Genomic DNA, 22500 nt, shown 5'->3' on the forward strand with positions numbered 1-22500 from the left:
CTCCGCACAACCTCCCAAAACTCCGGAAATCCCCAAAAATTGTCACTTAAATTTTTGGGGAACCAACCAAATTTCCAATTTAAATGTTCTGTTTTTATGCGCATATAAGCCGTACCCTTGATTCAGTCATCATTTTTTCCCCGACAAAAGCGGCTTATATGCGAGTAAATACGGTAATCATCTCAGAGAAGGCTGACTCGCACAGGAAAATGGACGCAAACAAAGCAGACATTTGCAGAGCTACTTGGTTAAGATTCTTATAGCTGTCTGGCTCTACATGGTTCCAGAAATGTGAGGATTTCTATTGAGATTTAAGGTGCACATTATTTTGCATGTTAATTATCTCAATTTCGGTTTCTGTTGGATCAACACAAATTAGTTCAGCCATACTGAGACAAGGTTACTGAATTGAATGTTTTTATTTAATTATTTTATTTTTTGACCACACATGAAGGGGTTTGCTATAAATGTTACACAAGGCTCAGCCTTTTCAAACTCTTCAAATCCTTTTCAAGCCTTGCCAGTCGGTCACAGTATTTAGAAACGTTCAACCTGGCTGACACTGCATTAGTGTCACACATCTTGGACACAGAGGGGATGTGCTGAAACATTGGATCTCTCATTGCTGAAGGTATAACGAGAGCTTCACATCGAATGCCCTGACAGCATTGATCATGTCAGGCATGCTTTTATCCTTGTCTTGCATTTGTATGTTCAGCTGGTTAATTTTGTCAGTCACGTCAGACAGAAAAGCAAGATCAAGAAGCCATTCTGTATTAAACAAGAGTTATGCTCTCTCTCCTACTTTCCATAAAGGTCTACTTTATTAGTTGCATATCACCAATAGCAGATAAAATATCATCCTGTCGTATATTGTCCACAAATAGTGACTTGGCTACTGCAGTCATAACATCCTTTATAATGGTGCCATCGGTAAAGGGCTTTTTGTGCATTGCTATTATGCACGCTTTAAAAGATGCCTCAGTTGCAGGGTTTCCCCTCTTTGTGGGTTTGGTAAATGAAGATTATTTTTGTGAAGACCTACCGTATTTATTAATATATACGCACACCCATAATTTGTGACCCAAAAAAATGGTATACATGATTTTTTCCACTTTTTCTCAGCAGACGGCCCGAAGTCAGCTGGGATAGGCTCCAGTACCCCCCACGATCCTAATAAGGATAAAGCGGTTCAGAAAATGAGAGACCTCTGGTGTAAAGCCTTTGCCCAAACTTGCGTGAGTGAACTGTAGCTGACAACATTGTTTGATTGGTGGCTGTGATAGAACTCTGAGCTGGTTTCACAAAAAATATTGGGTGTGGTCAAAAAACAGAGGGAGGCTTTAAGCCAGCATAGTTTTATTGTGCAGACATATGCATTGTTGTACTTAGACAAGACAACATAGACTCACTGATTCACAAAACACATGGATACATATAGCAAGTGGCTAGCACCATTGAAACACAAAGGGACACCAAACAATCAATTAAAGCAACATTAAGAGAAAGACTCTGAAGATAAAGCACCCAAAAATGAAATACCTAACAGAACTCATCCCCAACACAGATTTGCCTCAAAAGCTGCAGTGGGATACATTAACCTCTTTGCCTTGGTTATTGCACAAGAAGGTTTAAATTTACTGACTTATCACAATTGTAGGAAAGCCGAGTTCAATTTCACAGGGCACACCAACACCTGGTCACCACCACATGTTGAATCAAGAAAACAAAGACAAAGTGAAGTAGGCTAAGAGATCAGAGCATCATGCCACGATTCAAAGAAATTCAAGAAGAAATGTGGAAAAGGTTACAAAGCCATTTCCATGGCTTTAGAGCTCCAGCGAACCACAGTCAGGGCCATTGTCCACAAATGGATAGAGCTGGGAACAGTGCCAAATCTTCCCCAGAGTGGTTGGCCAGGTAAAATTGTGCGACAATGACTCATCCGAAAGGTCACAAAAGAACCCAAAAAAACATCAAAATAACAACAGGCCTTTCTGGCATCAGTTATAACTTTGTTATAATGGTCATCTAGATTCCTTATAAAGCATGATTCCTTATAAAGCATGATTTACGGATGGATGGATATGTTAAGATTCTCACGCTACGTTTGTCCAAACCGTGCATCGTAGAGAGTTGAAAATTTTATGGTGGCCAGAAATGGCTGCCGGATCCTAATAGACGAGTGATTGAATTTCTCTTCTTTTCTAAATGTGTAATCTCAAACTTTGTATTTGTTAAAGCCGAAAGCAGAGTTGATGCATGGATCGTTTTTTTACATGATGTCCATAAATGCACCGCGTGGCTGATTGGTCGGCGAGTTTCCAGGTGTGGGAAAACTGTTTTCTTTCCATGTTGACTACACCTTACGGTAGATATGTTCGTGCTCTCGTGTGGGCTTCATGTATAGCCTTGATTTGCCCTGATTTGTTTCATTTCGAGGTATAGCTGTCTTTGGGCCTCCTGTGCTTTGTGAACAGGGCATAGATGCAGAGTTATGCATGTGAGTTGATGGTCGTTAACACAGTCAAATGCTTGTAAATGTGCATTTAAAGTGTTGCTGCTGCTTGGTTGATTTGGGTCATTTGTGTTGGTAGTTACTGTTTCCATTGGGGTTGGACTGACTGCGTGGGTACTGCTGTCTTGGTTTTTGGTAAGTAAACTTCATTTTAACCTTAGCTCTTACCAGAATATTGATGTTTTCTTTCACTTTTACGGATCCCCATGAAAGAGATTTCTGTTGCTACATATTCCTCAAACTGATATTGTGTGCTACTTTGTTTTGGTATCCTACTGACGCTTTGGCATGATTGAACTGAAATGCTGAATTGCTTCTCATATCATTCAGTGGGGCAAATAAGTATTCAGTCAACCACCAATTGTGCATGTTCTCCTACTTGAAGAGATTAGAGAGACCTGTAATTGTCAACATGGGTAAACCTCAGCCATGAATGTGGAAAAAAAATTGAAAATCACATTGTTTGATTATTAAAGCCTACCAACATTCCCTATTGGAAATGGAAAATTGATTTTTTGAAGAACTGGGGCTCAAATTTAAAAATCGAGCACGGTATTATCCTAGAGTCGTACATTTGCAATTGTTTGTTCAAAACCGCATTCAAAACGGATGTACGGTGTTGTCTCCATTTTGTCCGATGTTAACGGACAAACATACTAACGCACACACATTTTCAGAAATAGTAATATGTACAGATGCTTTATTTTCAAAAGTGATACACTGTCGTACCTCTCTATGGCTTCCTTGTTTGTGACTGCAAAAGGTATGATTTTGAAGTTTTTAAAATTTCTCCTCATCTTAAGTTTAAGTGTGTTATTGTTTCTACACTATGAACTTTCCATATGTAGTATTTTGCGGATCCAAGCCTGTTCATTAATATGTGCTCTCCCTTATTAAATAAATAAAACTCATACTTTCATAATTGAATAAGGAGCAAAGTAATTTATTTACTTATTCACAGAATTCTGAGTTCTATGTTCCAAATTTGAAAGAAAAACGATGTGATAGTGATGATCATCAATATTGACTGCTAATTTTTTTTATCGCGATAACAAGTTTTGTCATATTGCTCAACTCTACTATAACCAATGTTCCCTCTAATTTTTCGTTGGTCTGAGCAGAAAGTCAACCTCCCTGAGCGCACCGAGTACCAGTGTGAGCGACATCATCGGTACTCGGATGATTCGCCTAAAGACGTTTCGCCGACGGACGTTTGACAGACGGGCAGGTCGCCGAATGAACGTTCGGCGGAACGTCCATTCGGCGACCTGTCCGTCTGTCAAACGTCCGTCGGCGAAACGTCTTTAGGCGAATCATCCGGTCACGACATCATCATTGCTCGCTATGGGCACACCAGTATCACACCTGCCACAAGCAGGTGCATGTCAATGTTCCCTCTAATTTTTCATGTAAAACATGCTGTAAAACACGAAAAACATAAGTGGACAGAGCTACTGCCACTGGCTGCCGCTTAAACAGCGCCATCATGGGGAAAGGGGTAAAAAAAAAAAAAAAAAAAAAAAAAAAAAAAAAAAAAAAAAAAAAAATTTTTTTTTTTTTACTGCGCGCCATATGATTGCTGCTGCGCAGAGAAGACGAGAGTAGTGCGCAATTGCGCACGCGCGCAGCTTAGAGGGAACACTGACTATAACTATAACATTTAATAACTTATTGATAATTGTACTTGTATTTTTGTATAGGTGCAAAAACGTAGTATGGTATGTAGTAATAATAGGGGTGATCCTACTTTGCGGTTTTTCGATTATCACAGCCATCTCTGGTCTATATTATCCGCGATATTCGATATCTATTTTTACAAAATTAATTCATTCCAGAAGTATTTTCGTAACTTGGATTCCTCGAAAGTAGAGAAGCATTTTACATGCAAAAGCTTTAATCTGTCCCAACCAATGTTCCCTCTATTTTTTTGTTTGTCTGGGCAGAAAGACAACCTCCCTGAGCACACTGAGTACCAGTGTGAGCAACATAATCATTGCTCGCTATGGGCACACACCAGTATCACACCTGCCATAAGCAGGTGCATGTCTACCACCCATAAATGATCTAGTCATAATAAAATTTAATGATTGAAGTCTATGAATAAAACATGTTAATAAATGTCACTAGAATATCCACAAATCACACTTACATTTTACCGTATTTTTCACGTCTGTCCTTCTCACTTCTATTTCAAATGACTTTTATGCTGAATGTGTCACTTGATAGTTAAACTTCCACCTACACTGGTACCTTGACATAGGAGCATTTTGAGATAAGAGTAAAATTTAGAGCAAATAATTATCTCGAGATACAAGAAAGATTTCGAGATACGAGAAAGCCAGGTGGCCAAGACATGAGAGGCTGTTTATCATTGTAGCGCACTGTCTTTTTTGCCGAATCTCTTTCTACGAGCACTGGGCGGAGCGCGTTGGATTTTTTTAGTGTTTTTTTTTCGTCACTCAGCGCAAATGCCGGAGCGATCGCTAATTCAAGGAGTATAGTATATTACTTCTCGTTGGCTGCTCATAAGAACATCATGGGCACTGGCTCTCTCCCCCACAACTCCTCGAGTAATATCTCTGGTCGCAACTACCTATTTGTAATGTCTCTGCGAGCACTGGGAGGGGCATTGCATTTTATTCAGTTTTTCCCCCCTTAGCCTGTTAGCTCCCGTTAGCGGAGCGATCACTAATTCAAGACTACTTCTCGTTGGCAAGTGGTCGTGCGTTATCCTATTGTGAGGACATTTGTGTGCATCATTTTCAGAATATTTTGAAGGGAATACAACAGCAAACAGCCCATCGATAGCGAACGTGAGGTTGGAGGCGGGGCAAACAGCCAACACGGCCAGGAGAAGGTATAAAAATGTAAAACAAAATTTGAATTAAGTTTAGTGTAAGGTTAGATTAAACTTATTTTTGAGTGTGTTTGCATCGTAAGCCAAGTTGATTTAAATTTGTTTGTTATATTACGATTCACCGGTGCAAAAAGTCTCCCCCGCTCGTCCCCCCTCCGACTCCCTCTATGTCCCTCTCTCTACCTTCCGCGAAATCCGTCTAATTTTAGTTCTATTAAACACATTTTAGTCATATTAAACCACTAGTTATGTGTTACTTTGTTAATAGATGGCGAATAGAAGAAATAAAACATTTTTTTCCAATCCAATACCCTGTTTTTGGTGTTTTTTTAAGAGGGTTGGAACGAATTAATTTGTTTTTAGTTAATTTCAATGGGAAACGTTCGTTCGAGTTACGAGAATATCGACATACGAGCTCGTTCCCGGAACGAATTAAGCTCGTATCTCGATGTACCACTGTATAGGCAATATTTTTCCATCGGAAAACTCGCTACTAACTATAGCTTCGCTGCGTGTTTTGCAGAGGAGACCTTTCTCCCCCAATTTCACCGTTTGTTCCTCTATGTGTACACACTCCGACAGCCATCCCATCTTAAAAGAACCGGATTTCTTTTTTTTACTTTGCCTTGTTGAGTGGCTCTGCCGCAGCCCGGTCGTTTCGCCGTGATAAAGGCTTGACAGCAGCTCGTACGAACTGTTAGCTATATGCTAATCTGCAATACAGGCAAAATGTGTAAATAACGCAGCCAATTAATGTCATTAACATTTACTTATGCCGTGAAAGAAAACACACGGGATGTGAAGCTAACCATATCATTGGCTAGACAGTGTTAGTCATAGTTTTATCTGAAATTACAGTTTCTTGTCGTTTGTCTGTGACAGACTGTCACTCTCTGAGTTGCTTTGAAAAATGGCGCAGAAAAAAATATAATGTGTTTATTTTTGTCAATTCAGGTTGGATTTTATATTGTGCGCTGTATATGTTTGCTTGCGCAGAGAGCACGAGAGTAGTGCGCAATTGCGCATGCGCGCAGCTTAGAGGGAACATTGGTCCCAACCCGTCCTAAAATCCCCAATTCTACCCCTACAACACTTCAAAATTATTAAAGAATACCAATTTTATATGAATTATGTGCAAAACACAAAAAAGAGAAAAAAGATTAAAAAAAATATTTATTAAGCAATTAAAATGAACAAGATATCGAAAGACATTTTCCAATGAGATGGATGAGCGCATCCAAAGTGGAGGGCAGATGAGGCGAAAATAAATAAACATATGTACACAATCTATTCATATTCATTTTCACAGGCAAAATTACCTTTTCGCGCTTTAATAATGTATGCAGAAATATTTTTTTCAGCTGAAATTACTTCTCCCTCTTAGTTTTACTCTGTATCAATTTCTCTACATTTTATGAGTAATCCTATCATTAACCTATTGAGCAAAACTGTCTCGTGAAGGGTAATAAATTGTCCAGTAATTGCCAAAAGGTAAATTACTCTGTGGGTAAAGTTGTTAAAAAAAATTAAAATCTTGCAATACACTTCAAGTGATCTCGATGATTAACCACTGTACCTTATTGTCTTGAGTCACAAGAATACTTGTGCCTCCTGGCTTGAGCGGCACCTCCTCCATGGCACCAAACACATCTGTTTCCACAGAAAATGTGAGCTCCAGACCCAGATCACTGATGTCATTGTCCAAGATCCATTGCAAGTTTTTGGCATACTCAGGATCAATGGATGATACATCCTGGTAGTTCACTGGAATTCCTGGTATCATAAAATGCATAGATGTAATTAAAAAAAATGTATGCAATGTATGTATGTATGTATTATGGAACGTGTCATTAAAACCGGGGTGGCCAACTCCGGTCCTCGAGAGTCTGTTTCTGCAAGCTGTCCAGAAGCTTGCAGATGAGTTGATCATTTGATTCAGGTGTGGTAGAGGAGGGAGATGTGTACCGGATAGCAGCTCTCGAGGACTGGAGTTGGCCACCCCTGCTCTAAAAGTCTAATATTCCTAATACAGTAATCCCTTGATTATCACGGTTAATATAAACCAGACATGGCCGCAATAAACGAAAAACCGCGAAGCACCCTTATTTAAAAAAAAAGGGAGTGGCTTCTGCTTGCGAATTTCAGCGTGGATTTTCACATTTTTATGAACTTTTAAAAAAAACTTTTTTTTACTTCAGTGCTGAGTTCTAGTAGCAAGCGGAGGGCAGGGGAGTGACTTCCCCTTGCGAGTTTCAGCGTGGATTTTCACATTTTTATGAACTTACAAAAAAAAAAATCCCCCAGAAAAAAACCCACAATGTAGTGAAGTTGCGATAATCGAGGGATTACTGTAGAGTAATACCCTGAGATACGATCTTAAGGCTTTCCGGGACCGAGCTTGTATGTCAATTTACTCGTATCTCAAATCAATATTTCCCATATAAAATAACTAAATATAAATTAATCCATTCCCACGCTCTGAAAAAAACACCTAAGTGGGAAAACATGTTATTAATTGTTCTAATTCACCACCTGCATTCAGCAGTGGCGGGCGGTGCATTTTCTGGTAGCGCCTTCAACGTATCAATCCAACCCTCAAAAACTATTTTATGGCTATAAAACCTCTACTGCAGCTGCAGCTGCGACACATAAAAATTTATCAATAAATTAATGCACAAAAATGGGGTAAAATCCACTTCCTAGCAGCATTTCATGATTAAATACAAATACTGGAGCTTTTCAGACATTAAAACCAGGCCAGGGGGTGATTTTCCCGGGAAAAGACAGCGATGAACGTCAATGGCGTACGGGCAAACATTGTCCGAAAATGGGGTAAAATCCAGCCAAAAACAGCATTTATTGATTAAATACAAATACTGGAGCTTTTTAGACATCAGAACCGGGCCTGGAGTATCATTTCCCCGGTAAAAAGACAGCGATGAACGTCGATACGTCCATACGTGAAATGACAAAAAATTTACTAAAATTAGGTAAAATCCACTTCCTAGCATCATTTATTAATTGAATACAATTACTGGAGCTTTTGAGACATTACAACTAGGCCAGGGGGGTGATTTTTCCCGGGAAAAGACAGCGATGGACGTCAATGGTGAAACGCCAAAAATTAAACTGGGGTAAAATCCTCTTCCTAGCAGCATTTTGTGATTAAATACAAACACTGGAGCTTAAATACAAACACTGGAGCTTAAATACAAACACTGGAGCTTTTCAGATATCAGAACTTGGCCCACAATTGAAATATTATTTAGGAATATAGCCATATTTGTATTTTTACTCACCAAAAATCCTTTTTACACAATATCCATCCTCCTTTCTTTCTTCCTTCTTTCCTATCGCCATCGAAGCTAATGATGAAAGTCGAGCCTGTCCTGTCATATTTCCGGCATAGTCCGTTTTGAAAATGGCATTAAATCAACACAACAATATACTATTTGCTTGTGGAGCTAAGTTAGCTCGTTGAAAGTGCCCCACACACCCTTTTCCCGGCTGTAACAGGCTTGCTAGCTTCGGAGTTGACCGCCCTTTCTTAATGATGTCCATTTTTTTCCTGAAAAAGTCCGTCTAGAAAATAGCTTTGTGAGCAAACAGAATCTATTTGTTTTTGCCTCTGTCGGCCATAGTGGGTGGAGTTTGCGATCTCGGCTGCCTCGGTACTGCTTTGGCCCGCCTACTAGCCAATCATAGTTTGTGAAAGCAAGGACATGTCCCAGCCAGCAAAATGCTAACGCCTATGAAAAATCATTGTGGGGTTGCCAACTCGAAATATGATTGGTTAAAAGCAACAGTCTAGTTTAATGCAGCAGAGCCTGCAAGAACTGATTGTGCAGGCTTTGAGGCAGATCTGATCTGGCAACAAATAATGGCTGAAATGTGATTGGTTAAATGCTTCAATATGAAAACACACATCTGGAAGCAGTGCAACCAGGGGGAAAAACAATGAAAGGAAGCTAACAGACCATTTGGAATAATAAGTACGTATTGATGCACAAAATATAATATGATTCAGATATTTCTTAGGCCAGCAGAGAAGGCCATGAAGGCCCTGACGGCCCGCCGCTGGCATTCAGAAAGTAACAAATACCTATATAGTGGTTATGAGCTGCAATAAAATGTGACATTATTATGTACAGTACTGTATAGAGTTCTTACTTTCAAGATAGACGTGTGTGTGGAGGAGGAGGAGAGAGACTTGGCGGCAACACGTTCAGTTCGCTACAATTTTGTGACACTATGTAACATAACACAAACTTTAAATTTAACTTAAATTAACAGCTTACGAAACACACCTTTGTTGTGCTATAACCGAGGCAAAGGTGTTTATGTATTCCGCCGCAGATTTCGAGTCGGAACTAGGTGCTTCCCCATGACGCACAAACGAGTTTATCCCCAGTTTGTTTTTATAAAGTTATCAAACCAGCCACGACTCGCTTTGAAGGTTTCCGCCGGCGTGGAAGTCTCCCCTTTCTAAGCTACTTGCTTTACTCGTAGAGTCAGCTAACTGTTTCTCCTTTAACCATATTAAAAGAAGCCTACACATTCCACATCTTGGGACTCATAATTCTTTCTCGTTAGCTCTGGTTGTCCAGGAATGTAAGAGATATTTCAACTCTTGGCTGAAGGATCTTGCCAATATTCTCAAGGTCTGAGTGATAAGACAAATTAATTAATAAGATAAGATAGCCATAGGAGAAGAACATATTTGGAAGTTCCTTCCAAACTGAAACACACCCAATGATATTCAAATTAATACCCCACTTTTGCCTGATGGAAAAGGATTTATAAACAGTTGTTAGATATCGAGAAGTTGTCGGTCTGTTACAATAAAGCCACATTTGTCTTCCAAAAACCCTCCAGAACAAAAAACGAGCATGCGCGTTGTGGGTACGAGGTCGAAAAAGAACAAATGGCCATAGTCCCCAGCTAACCGGTGCCGGTCCGTCAGAGAAATAAATATTAACGTTTTAAATCTCATGCACACGAGGCACCGTTGACGCTCAAGTATGGAGATCATGAGCCACTGGCGTGCTGCACCCCAAGGTTGTTAAATCACAAAGACTCCAAACCAATCACACCGTAAATACAACACACTGATTTCAGAAGGAATCGGCGCCCAAACTGTCAACACTGTTCCACCTACGTGTCACGCACTAACTCAAGTGCTTTTCATCGGACAAGTGTTGCAGCCCGAACCAACAAAAGGGCTGCCAAGTTGTTTTTGTTAAGATTCTAAAGTTTAATTTCCTTGAGATGAGCCATGCACATACTTCTAATTCTTATGGGTTTACTCCAATTTAGCTTATTTTTATTGCTAGGTGCATTTCACCTTAGAAAAAATAGTCTCTCATGGGACAAATAATATTGACTGAACAGAAAGATATATTAGCTCATTGAAAATAAATTACACAAAGGGGTTGCATGTGAAGCCAAGAACACCAAAAACAAATCATCATCTCCCACATAAAGTTGGTGGCATACCGCTGGTCCTCCACTTAGTCCGAATTGACGCACAGAAACCTATTCAATGTGTTGGTCAATGGGCCTACATATATGCATTTTACTTCTCTTCCTCAAGCTTCTACACGCTTGAACAGTGGCTCTCATACCACGTTTTCACAGAAACTAGTACAGCATTTTCAATCTTGCCCTCGTACTAGAAATGAAAACTGTCAGGATAATACCGTATTTACTCGCATATAAGCCGCTTTAGTCGGACAAAAAATGATGACTGAATCGAGGGTACGGCTTATATGTGCATAAAAACATGAACGCACGAAACTGCAAGTTGACAACGCCGTGACACGATGACGTCGCGACGCAATGGCGCCGTGACATCATGATGCAATGCCGCCGTGACATCATGACGCAATGGCACTGTGACATCATGACGTAATGGCGCCGTGACATCATGACGGAATTACGCCGTGAGGTCATGATGGAATGGCACCGTGACATCAGGACGCAAGCGAATGTGGCCGTTACGGTCATTTATTTCAAAATTGAGAAAAGATAAACAGATAAAATGCTAAAGAAAATGTATTTTAACGTCTATGAATGCAATTCAAGAAAAAAAAAATATCTTGCATAAAACGTGAAAAACTCACGTTCCTGTCATTGCTCGCTGGGGGCACATCCATCTTACCTAGGTCCCGGGGCACGTCCATCTTACCTAGGTCCCGGGGCAGTCATCTTATCTAGGGCACTGCCGTCTAAACCAAGTTAAACATGCTCTGACCGACCAGACGCAAGTAGCCTTGATTTTGAAATAAAACAAAGTTCCACTTTGATTTTTTTTTTTGTATTTCTTGTTCGAAAGTGACAACTATTGGAGTAATATGAACCATCGAAAGAATTGAGATATTTTGACATTAGAAGCAATATGGCTTCCACAAGATCTTAAATATCTGGTAAGAAAATTGTAATTTCTGTAATTAGAAAGCATCAAGTTCTCATCAAGATAGATTATTTCTTTTTTCAAATTGAATAATTTGATATTTTGCATTTATAAATACAGGCATATTAACTACCTTATGATATTGACCCTAATAATGTGCTTTTGATTCGACAGTATCTTAGAAATACCACTTGTGATGATTTTTCTTAAGATTTTCCCTTCAAAGTAACAAATTTGTACTCCCTATTAAAACTATGAATATGGAGGTGAAAATTGTGAATCAGGGGGGCGTCTTATACGCGAGAATTTGTAAAATTCAAAACTTTTAAGGCAGTTATAAGGGTGCGGCTTATATGCGAGTAAATACGGTATATCTATTTTGTTTGGGACCTGTTACTTTTGCCGTCATGTGGCGTTCCAAGGTCTTAAGAATGTTTTCGTAGGGATAATCCCCGCCCCCCACACACAAACCTTTGTCATATAAATGCCCGCCCTCTATTAATCCAGAGCTTCTACAATTAAGAAATAAAATCATTACATCATATATTTCTTTTACCCAGAATATGTTTATAGAAGGAGCGGGTGAAATAGATATTGACCAGCTGCCTGTGATACAGAGCTAAACCCAAGATCTGGCCCGCAAATCGGAAGTAGTTCAGGTGGTCTGGGTTGACGGAGGAGTTACTGTTGGGCTGGAAAGTAGTACCTGTAAAAAGTGTAATCCAAACAAACAAATTAATTCAAACCACCCAAAATGTGTGCTTGTCATACTAAATGCTATAATCAAAATCTAAATAAAGTGTACCATCAGCTGATTGAGTGAACAGAGCATAGTCCGGATTAATTATCTCATTGGATAGGACATCAAACCATTCCCGAACAACACCCTGACCCTGTTAGACAGACAAAACAAGCAGAATAACAGTACCATCATCATATTGCATTGTTATTGATTAATTATTTAAAAACTGAAAACATCCAGAATAACTTTCTTGCTCAAACTGAAACAAACAAACAAAAATATCAATTGCCACAATCCAAAGACCCACCATTCCTTCCTCGCCATGAAAGCGGACAGCAATCCCTTGTTTCAGTTTCTCATTAGTAGACTTTGAAACCATTTCACAGCTGCTCCGAAATATGGAGTCTGATTAAAGGAATTAAAAAATGTTTACATTTAATGAAAAAACAACAACTGGAAATATAGCATCAAACATTTTATGTCAACAGTGGTAAGAACATTAAAGCACAAGGCATTAATTAAGAAAAAATGCCAATATTTCATGAAAAAAGAAAAATAGACAACACATTTAAATGGCGGGCGGCCCGGTGGTGCAAGTGGTTAGCGCGTGAGCCTCAAAGCTCTGGGGTCCTGGGTTCAAATCCAGGTCACATCCCACTTGCGTGGAGTTTGCATGTTCTCCCCCCCACAAATTCGGGGGAAATTTGGAAAATAGGCTCTATTTGGCACTGGATGCCCAAAATCTGGTGGGGCCTTTCATGGTATGAAACAAGTGATGAAATTATGTTTATGTTCAAAATTAGCACCTCCAAATTATAAAATATCAACCTTTGAGTAATGCTTTAAGTCAGGGGTGTCAAACCGGTCCTCAAAGGGCCGCAGTGGGTGCAGGTTTTCATTCCAACTCAACAAGAGGATGCCTTTTGCAAGTGTAATCAGTTAATTAAAGTCAGGTGCTACTTATTTTAGAAGACACCTGATTGGTTAAAATGTCGGTACTGGATTAGTTGGAACAAAGACCAGGACCCACTGCGGCCCTCGGCGGAATCGGTTTGAGACATGTGCTTTAAGTAGATGGGTTGTCTAGGAATACAATGGAATGGGCAAAATTCGAACGGAATGCGAGATACATTGACGCCTACTAAAACAAACTTTGGAGGTGAAACTATTGCCCCCTCAATTCTGCGTACAAACAGCTAAACTGATAGCAGTAACATAGGGTATAACTTAATGCAAAATATGGAGTTATTTTTTACAAGCGGTTAATATACTTGAGTGGGTGTGTGTGTGTGTTTCAATGTGTCACAACTTTTCCGTTATTGCATTATTGGCAAACAAAGAGTTAATCACAGCCACTCGCATGGCAGTCGCTCATCCTGGCTGACTAGGGCGACGAACGGCGGCAATTGAACTTCCAAAACAAATTTCAATTTGTAGATGTGTGACACGCGAATATAATACATTAATTGCCTAGTTCCTTCTGGAATGATTATTGCTGATTGGGCAGCAAAGGGGGTGAACTACCAAGAAGCCCCACTGGGGATAGTGGTCTACACCTGTGATGAAAATTTACGGGCCTCTGATGTATGGGTAAACGACCAAAATTGAAAGACTAGTAATTAACGCATCAAACTTGCGGTTCGAGGATCTACTAATGGAAGCGGGGTGGATCCAGACCTTCCAGTGTGGAGTATTCCTGGTGTCCTCGAGAATTCGTGGGTTTGTTCCGGGTACTCCAGTTTACTCCAACAAACCAAAATTATGGATGCTAGACTGGTTGAACACTAAATTCCCCTGATTATGAGTGTGAGCGTGGATGATGGTCTATCTTTTTGTGTTTTTGATTGGCTAGCCACCAAGATATAATCTATCAATCAAATATCAAGGTGGAAGAAGGATTTGGAAATTTGATATTGATTTCTGAAATCGCCAACAAGTCTTTCGGGGATGGCGGCGGCAGGTTAGTACAAAAACAAAAAGAAAGAAACAATTTCACCAAATGAAATTTTTGACAGGAATGCAGCAGCAATACTAAACATTTGAAACTTAATGTGGAGAAACAAATAATCTGCTCTGCAAAATGTGAAATTTGGGATCACTGAGGTAAAAACAAAAACAAATTGGTACCTCAGCTTACTTGGGTGAGCTGCTTTTAACAAAACTCATGGTCATGGGAAGTCCTTTGTCTCGACAGGGGGGTGGTGGCCTCGGTACGGTGCCACTACACAATTTATAGGGTTAAGTTGGTGGCAGAGCATGCTTAACCTGTGCTCGGCATATCAGTGCACAATTTGAAATTCCAAAGATTTATAGTGATAATGGCACCCAAATTGTGTTAACAACATTTTTGGCTGGATGGACAGAAGGTTCCATATCTCGTTATGAAATCACTGCCTACATAACGAGTTCAACAGGACAACAACATAGGGAAATCCTATTTAGTAGACCATACAAATCGCCATTATTCACTGCACAATTGGAACTGAAAAAATCTTTAAGGAAACGCATTCAAATTGGGTTAGCAGAAGGAAACTGTGCTTCTCAACAGGAAACAGACTGGACCAACGGTGGTGCTCAACCTGCAGTATAAAGAAGAAGCACTAGCATGCCGAGAAGGGGATGTGGAGCCACCTTTTGCATTGTAAGAAGGTACCCTCAGTTGAAACGGTTGAGGAGACGGGTAAGGTAAACTTTCTGACCCAATAAAATGCAAACACTCCAATATTAATTGGAAATAACTTTGTATATTGGTTTTATTGTCGCCATATGGTTTCAATGGTTCAAACGTTTCAATTGAGACTAAACCTTATTACAAAGGGTTAAAACAAACGACTGGACGAGGGAAAATACGATCGGATATAACATCTCCCTCAATCACCATTCTTTGGGTAAAGTGTTTTTACAAAAGAAAAAAGTGTCCTGCTTGTAAACGGAAAAATATTGAAACGGTGTCTATCCTGTTACAGAAGCAGTGAATGACAAGTCAATTTTTCCACTGTGCTAACTTTACCTGTTTGAACCTTACAGGGCATGGTCTGAATCTGGGTGCGGTAGATGAAACATGGTGTGCCCATTGTCCAAGACAAACGGCCTCACTGATTCCACGTTTTGGCTTATGGTGGTGAAGTGGGGCAACTACATTATATAACTCCTGTAAAAAAAGAAACAGGACTATGTCCTTTGGTTTCACTGTTTTACCAGTATCTGTTTTAGAGTGGAGGAGATACAATTGGCAGCTGGGAATTTCGGTGCGGCGACTGGCCTCTCTCGATGACGTTGAGCCTCATCGAAAGATGGCAATCCGACTTATGGGTTGGTTTGCCAAATTGCAGCAGGAGTCTATTTTTCTTTGGGTTACACCAAATAAAAATATGAATAGGATGAACAACATCCACTACAATGTCCAAAAAAATTTAAAAAAAAAAATTGGATTTGCAATGAAGGAACAGCTGGCAGCCACCGGTCTCGTGACTTTCCAGGACCGCAAAGCGGTTGATATGCTTCTGACGGTTGATGTGCTCTTGAGGGAGCAGGGGGCGTATGCAATGTTTGAAAATGTTGCACTCAACAATACGTCCCCTAATGGGTCCCTAACCTGGGCCGTTGAAGCCCTGCAGACCCTGAACCGGAAACGAAGAGGCACTCGGAGTGGAACGGCCCACCTTCTGGCAGACTGGTGGGATAAGGCCTTCGCTAAATGTAAAAAAAATTGGCCTTCACCGAGGTGATAGCAATAGCTGTTTTGGCTAATACTTTGACAATGTGTGGGTATTGTCTTATCACCTGCTTACGCTTTTTGCTAGACCGACTTAGGGTTGATACAGTAGCTCTAACAAATTCTGAATTACAAGGATTGTATCTGCTTATTAGACAGCCTACTGGTGATAACATTGATGTCCAGGATTATGCAAATTATGAAAATGAGTTGAACGAGAATAATTTTGTGCTTCCATTTTCAGGCCAGATATGCAAGTAAGGTGAATTCTGGTAAAGATCGAGACAACAGACTTCCCAAGTGTATTTGTATTTGTCATAAATAAAAAATGATTATGGGATTGCATACACATATAATAACAGGGGGAATGTTAGGTTTATCATTATTATAAATGTTTATCAATATTATTATATTAAAGATATGCTTGCAACGAAGTTATTGACATTAATACAAAGGGCATTTTAATACATCTCTTGCAAAAGTAATGATTGTGGTTCGCCTCAAGAGGACTGTGAATTGCTTTGGGCATCAAGAGGGTTCACATTGAAATGTGGATTGTTTTGGAAAGCATGAAGATGGTACACAACAAGCGCTCTTGGGAACTGTGGATTGTTTTGGGAAGCATCAGCATCTCAGGATGGTTCACATCAAAACTCTCTTGGGAAGATTCGACAGACCTGCAATTGTTTTGAGAACTGAGATAAATTGTTATGAGACTAAAAATGTTTAGACTTCTGTGGGGCATGGCGTTAAAATCTTATGAATAAATTAGCGAGAGAGACTTCGAGTTGTTAGAATAATCTTGACCGGACAGGCGGGTGGATGTATTCTCTTCTTGCAAGAATCAAAGGATGTGACTTCAGATGCCTCTTTTATTGAAATGTGAATTTTGAAATACCGAAGGATAAACCTATCATTACAAAATTAAAAAAATTCAAGACAATTTTCAGGGTGCGGCTTATACGCGCGTGCGGCTTATATGCGAGTAAATACGGTACCTATACAGATACATATAGGGTGGCTCGGTGGGGCGAGTGTTTAGCACGTCAGCCTCACAGCTCTGAGGTCCTGGGTTCAAGTCCAGGTCACGTCCATCTGTGTGGAGTTTGCATGTTCTCCCCGGGCCTGCGTGTGTTTCCTCCGGGTACTCCGGTTTCCTCCCACATTCCGAAAAAACATGCATGGTAGGCTGATTGGACACTCTAAATTGCCCCTAGGTATGGGTGTGAGTGTGCATGTTTGTCTGTCTCCTTGCACCCTGCGGTCGGCTGGCCACCGATTCGGGGTGTCCCCCGCCTCTGGCCCGGAGACAGCTGGGATTGGTTCCAGCACCCCCTGTGACCCTAGTGAGGATAATGCGGTTCTGAAAATCAGATGAGATGAGATATACATATACACATATACACATACATATATACATACATATGTACATATAAACATATACACATACATACATACATACACATACATACATACACATAGATACATGCATACACCATAAACCTCTATTTGAGCGGCACCTCTATTTGAACGGCACTATGGGGGAAGAATTTAAAAATAGAACAGCATCCTCTAATTGAATGGCACCTCTAATTGAACGGCACCTCTAATTGAACGGCACCTCTAATTGAACGTCACTACGGGGGAAAGTTTGAAAAATAGAGCGGCATGCCGGTGAAAGAGGTTTTTCTCAACCTGAGAAGGTGGTCAGATGGCAAGCGCCTTCTTGCCTGGGATTCATACTGTTGTCACATTAGCGATGCCACCAAGAAGCAATTGAAGAAGCTCCATATCGATGTGGCCGTGATTCCAGGCTGCACCAAATTTATACAGGCCCCCAAGGTCTACTGGAACGCCCCATTCAAGGCCAAAGTCTGACAGTTCTAAGAGAAGTGGATGTTGCACGGCGAGAAGAGCTACACCAAATTCGGCAATATGCAAGCACCAACAATGGAAGGTCATTCGATGCTTGGGATCATCTGCTGAAGGATCTAATCATCAAGTCGTTAAAGGGATGCGGACTGACCAACGATCTCGACGGCTCGAAGGATTGCCAGATACATTGTTTCATTTCAGATGGCCCGATTCATACTGGTTTGCTACTTTTCCAGCAAGCGCTAGCCAATGATGGCGATGATGAACGTGAACTCACTCAGAAACTCGATGCTGATGCGGAAGGTGATGTGAATCACGAGGACAGCTACAACAGCGACGTGGCACTTGATTTTCACCAGTAATTTGTAATTACTTACCAGTAATTGCCTTGTATTTGTGCCTTTTGTTAAATAAATATGTATATGTTACCTAGTTTCTCTTTTCATCCATAAAATTGACCGCATCTTCTCAAAATTCTGACCAGATGCCAAAAATAGAGCGGCACCCACTAATTGACCGGCACCTCTAATTGAACGACACTAGGGGGGAAAGTTTGAGAAATATGACGGCATGCCGTTGAAATAGAGGGTTTACGGTGTATATATACATCGCTCTCTCTCGCCCTCTCTCGCTCTCTCTTGCCCTCTTCTTGCTCTCTCTCACTCTCTCTGGAGAGCAATGGTTGACAGCTTTGGTCAGTGTTTAGTCACAAGCAGAGGTGTCCGGCTTTACCGGTTCCACCTGCTTGTTTAGAATCAAGACAGTTGTTGTGCTATACAAAATTATCTTTTAAAAAATGGGTTAGATGAGAAATGAACATTTCAGTTACACGCACAGCAAACATTTGTATGCAATTATGTACACATAATGTACAGATACAGTGGGGCAAATAAGTATTTAGTCAACAACCAATTGTGCATGTTATCCTACTTGAAAAACTTAGAGAGGCCTGTTATTGTCAACATGTGTAAACCTCAACCATGAGAGACAGAATGTGGAGAAAAACTGAAAATCACAAGTTTGATATTTAAAGAATTTATTTGCAAATCATGGTGGAAAATAAGTATTTGATCAATACCAAACGTTCATCTCAATACTTTGTTATTGGATTGGATTGGATAACTTTATTCATCCCGAATTCGGGAAATTTCATTGTGACAGTAGCAAGAAAAGGCATAGACAGTACAGTCAAAGGCCACAGAACAACAAAGCAAAAGCAAAAAGTATGTACCCTTTGTTGGCAATAATGGAGGCCAAACATTTTCTATAACTCTTCACAAGCTTTTCACACACTGTTGCTGGTATTCTGGCCCATTCCTCCATGCAGATCTCCTCTAGATTAGTGATGTTTTGGGGCTGTCTTTGGTCAACACGGACTTTCAACTCCCTCCACAGATTTTCTACGGGGTTGAGATCTGGAGACTGGATAGGCCCCTCCAGGACCTTGAAATGCTTCTTACGAAGCCACTCCTCAGTTGCCCTGGCTGTGTGTTTGGGATCATTGTCATGCTGAAGATAGAGCCACGTCTCATCTTCAATGTCCTTACTGATAGAAGGAGATTTTCATTCAAAATCTCTCAATACATGGACACATTCATTCTTTCCTTTACACAGATCAGCCATCCTGGTCACTTTGGAGAAAAACATCCCCAAAGCATGATGTTTCCACCCCCATGCTTTCTTCGGATGCAATTCAGTATTATTTCTCCTCCAAACACGAGAACCTGTGTTTCTACCAAAAGTTCTATTTTGGTTTCATCTGATCGTAACACATTCTCCCAGTCCTCTTCTGGATCATCCAAATGCTCTCTAGCGAACAGCAGACGGGCCTGGATGTGTACTGGCTTCAGCAGGGGAACACGTCTGGCAGCGCAGGATTTGAGTCCCTGGTGGCACATTGTGTTACTGATAGTAGCCTTTGTTACTGTGGTCCGAGCTCTCAGTAGGTCATTCACTAGGTCCCCCCGTGTGGTTCTGGGATTTTTGTTCACCGTTCTTGTTATCATTTTGATGCCACGGGGTGAGATCTTGCATGGAGCCCCAAGGGAGGGATTAAGGGAGATTATCAGTGGTCTTGTACGTCTTCCATTTTCTAATAATTGCTCCCTCAGTTGAATTATTGACACCAAGCGTTTTACCTATTGCAGATTCAGTCTTCCCAGCCTAGTGCAGGTCACAATTTTGTCTCTGGTGTCTTTCGACATCTCTTTGGTCTTGGCCATAATGGAGTTTGGAGTGTGAGAGACTGAGGTTGTGGACAGGTGTCTTTTATACCGATAATAAGTTAAAACAGATGCTATTAATACATGTAACGAGTGGAGACCTCGTTAGACCTCGTTAGAAGAAGTTAGACCTATTTGACAGCCAGAAATCTTGCTTCTTTGTAGGTGACCAAATACTTATTTTCCATTCTAAGTTGGAACTAAATTCTTTGAAAATCAAACAATGTGATTTTCTGTTTTTTCCCCCCACATTCTGTCTCTCATGGTTGAGGTTTACCCATGTTACAGGTCTCTCTAATATTTTCAAGTAGGAGAACTTGCACAATTGGTGGTTGACTAAGTACTTATTTGCTCCACTGTATATTTATATCTATACACACATGCACATTTATAATTTTTTACTTTGAGATTACAGTACATTTAATGAGGAGTCTTCTTAAGATTTTTATTTTGTGGGGATGTTTGCTGCATTAAAAATAACTTGTTCTCACCTCGTTGGATGAGCAGGATGTCACTCTCATTGACGGGACGATGCACCATGTCGGAGTCTGTTTGTCCAGCTAAAAGATGCTCGTAAAACCACTCACAGCGATCCTTGAAAGGCTTCAGTCAAAAGCACAACATAAACACCACCACACACACACTTTGCATTGCTTTTACATCTGCTAAGAATCTGGATTTTGTGTTGCAATTAATGGGCTGGAAAAAAATCCTAGTTGACATAACCATTTGTATTGCAGACCTGGAACCGAGCCCCATTTGCATAATGTACACCTTTTCTCTCTTAGTGTGAGGCGTAGAGCGAAGAATGAGCATGAAAAAGAGACTGACTTTTCCCTTGGGGATGTGAGGTGTACCGAAAGAGGAATCAGGTGAAATCAAATTTAACAAGTTAAAGATAGTAATTAAAACAAGGGCCTCCTTGCAGGTGAGCAGTAATCCATATATAAAGATGTCTCAATTCTACAGCTCAAATTGTAATACTGATAAACAATGATGGAGAAAAAAACATTTATTAAAGGAGCCACATATATATTCACGATTTTTTTCTTCTATTATTAGTTTTTTTTAATCACAAAAAATGTGAAAATAAACACTGAAATTCGTAAGCAGAAGCCACTGTTGCTACTAGGACTCAGCACTGAAGAAAAAAAAGGACCGTATTTACTCGCATATAAGCCGCATTTGTCGAACAAAAAAAATGACTGAATCGAGGGTATGGCTTATATGAGCATAAAAGACGACATGCACGAAAATGCAAGGTGACAGAGACGAAACATCATAACACCATGACGCCATGATGCAAGACAATATGGCCGACACGGTCATTTATTTCAAAATAGAGAAAAGATAAGCAGATAAAACAATAAACAACATTTATTTTGACTTCCACAAATGAAAATGAAGAGAGAAAAAAGTTAAACCGTATCTTGCATAAAAGGTGAAAAAACGGCTCACGGCGTCGCCAGCCCACCGCAGTTATAAACGTGCTCTGACTAGCCAGACGCGAGTAGCCTTGATAGATTCGTAGCGTGTACCATGTCAGCACATCACAATAGTATTTAAGACTGATCGAAGATCTTGAGGTCGATCGTTAAAATATCAGCTATTTAGCACCTAGAGACTTGGTACAGACACACTTCCTGGTTGTGCTTACGTTATATCCTTTTTGAAAAGAAATTGTACAATTGTGATCATGAAATAAAACAATATTCCGCTTTAATTTATTTTATTTTATTTCTTGTTCAAAAGTGATAACTATTGCAGTAATATGAACCATTAAAAAAAAATCCGCCACAACATCGTTACAGGACTGAGCGCGTATGTTAATTTTCTCGTAACTCAAACGAACGTTTCCCATACAAATTTAATAAAAACAAATTAATTCGTTCCAACCCTCTGAAAAAACACCAAAAACAGGATATTGGATTGGAAAAACATTTTAATTTGTTCTAATTTGCCATCTATTAACAAAGTAACAAATAACTAGTGGTTTAATAGCACTAAAATGTGTTTAATATTATTAAAATTAGACAGATTTTGCGGTGGGGAGAGAGACAGACAGAGAGAGGGGGTAAGGGGGGGACTTTTTGCACGGCAACACGCTCATAACATAACATAAACAAATTTAAATGTACTTGGATTACGATGCAGACACA

General features: G+C 40.1%; 1 protein-coding gene across 4 annotated transcripts in view; it reads right to left on the reverse strand.

Moving 5' to 3' along the window:
* hace1 (HECT domain and ankyrin repeat containing E3 ubiquitin protein ligase 1) overlaps nt 1–22500 on the reverse strand; it is a 133673-nt gene that overhangs the window by 28124 nt on the left and 83049 nt on the right. For all 4 annotated transcript variants that reach the window (XM_077599241.1, XM_077599242.1, XM_077599240.1 and 1 more), the window contains 5 exons: nt 20833–20944; nt 12837–12934; nt 12593–12680; nt 12344–12493; nt 6952–7148 (listed from right to left, as the gene is read on the reverse strand). In XM_077599241.1, the coding sequence (XP_077455367.1) occupies nt 6952–7148; nt 12344–12493; nt 12593–12680; nt 12837–12934; nt 20833–20944 (645 nt within the window). The remainder of the gene's footprint in view (nt 1–6951; nt 7149–12343; nt 12494–12592; nt 12681–12836; nt 12935–20832; nt 20945–22500) is intronic.

The sequence above is a fragment of the Stigmatopora argus genome, chromosome 4 (genome assembly GCF_051989625.1).
Source record: "Stigmatopora argus isolate UIUO_Sarg chromosome 4, RoL_Sarg_1.0, whole genome shotgun sequence".
NCBI lineage: Eukaryota > Metazoa > Chordata > Actinopteri > Syngnathiformes > Syngnathidae > Stigmatopora > Stigmatopora argus.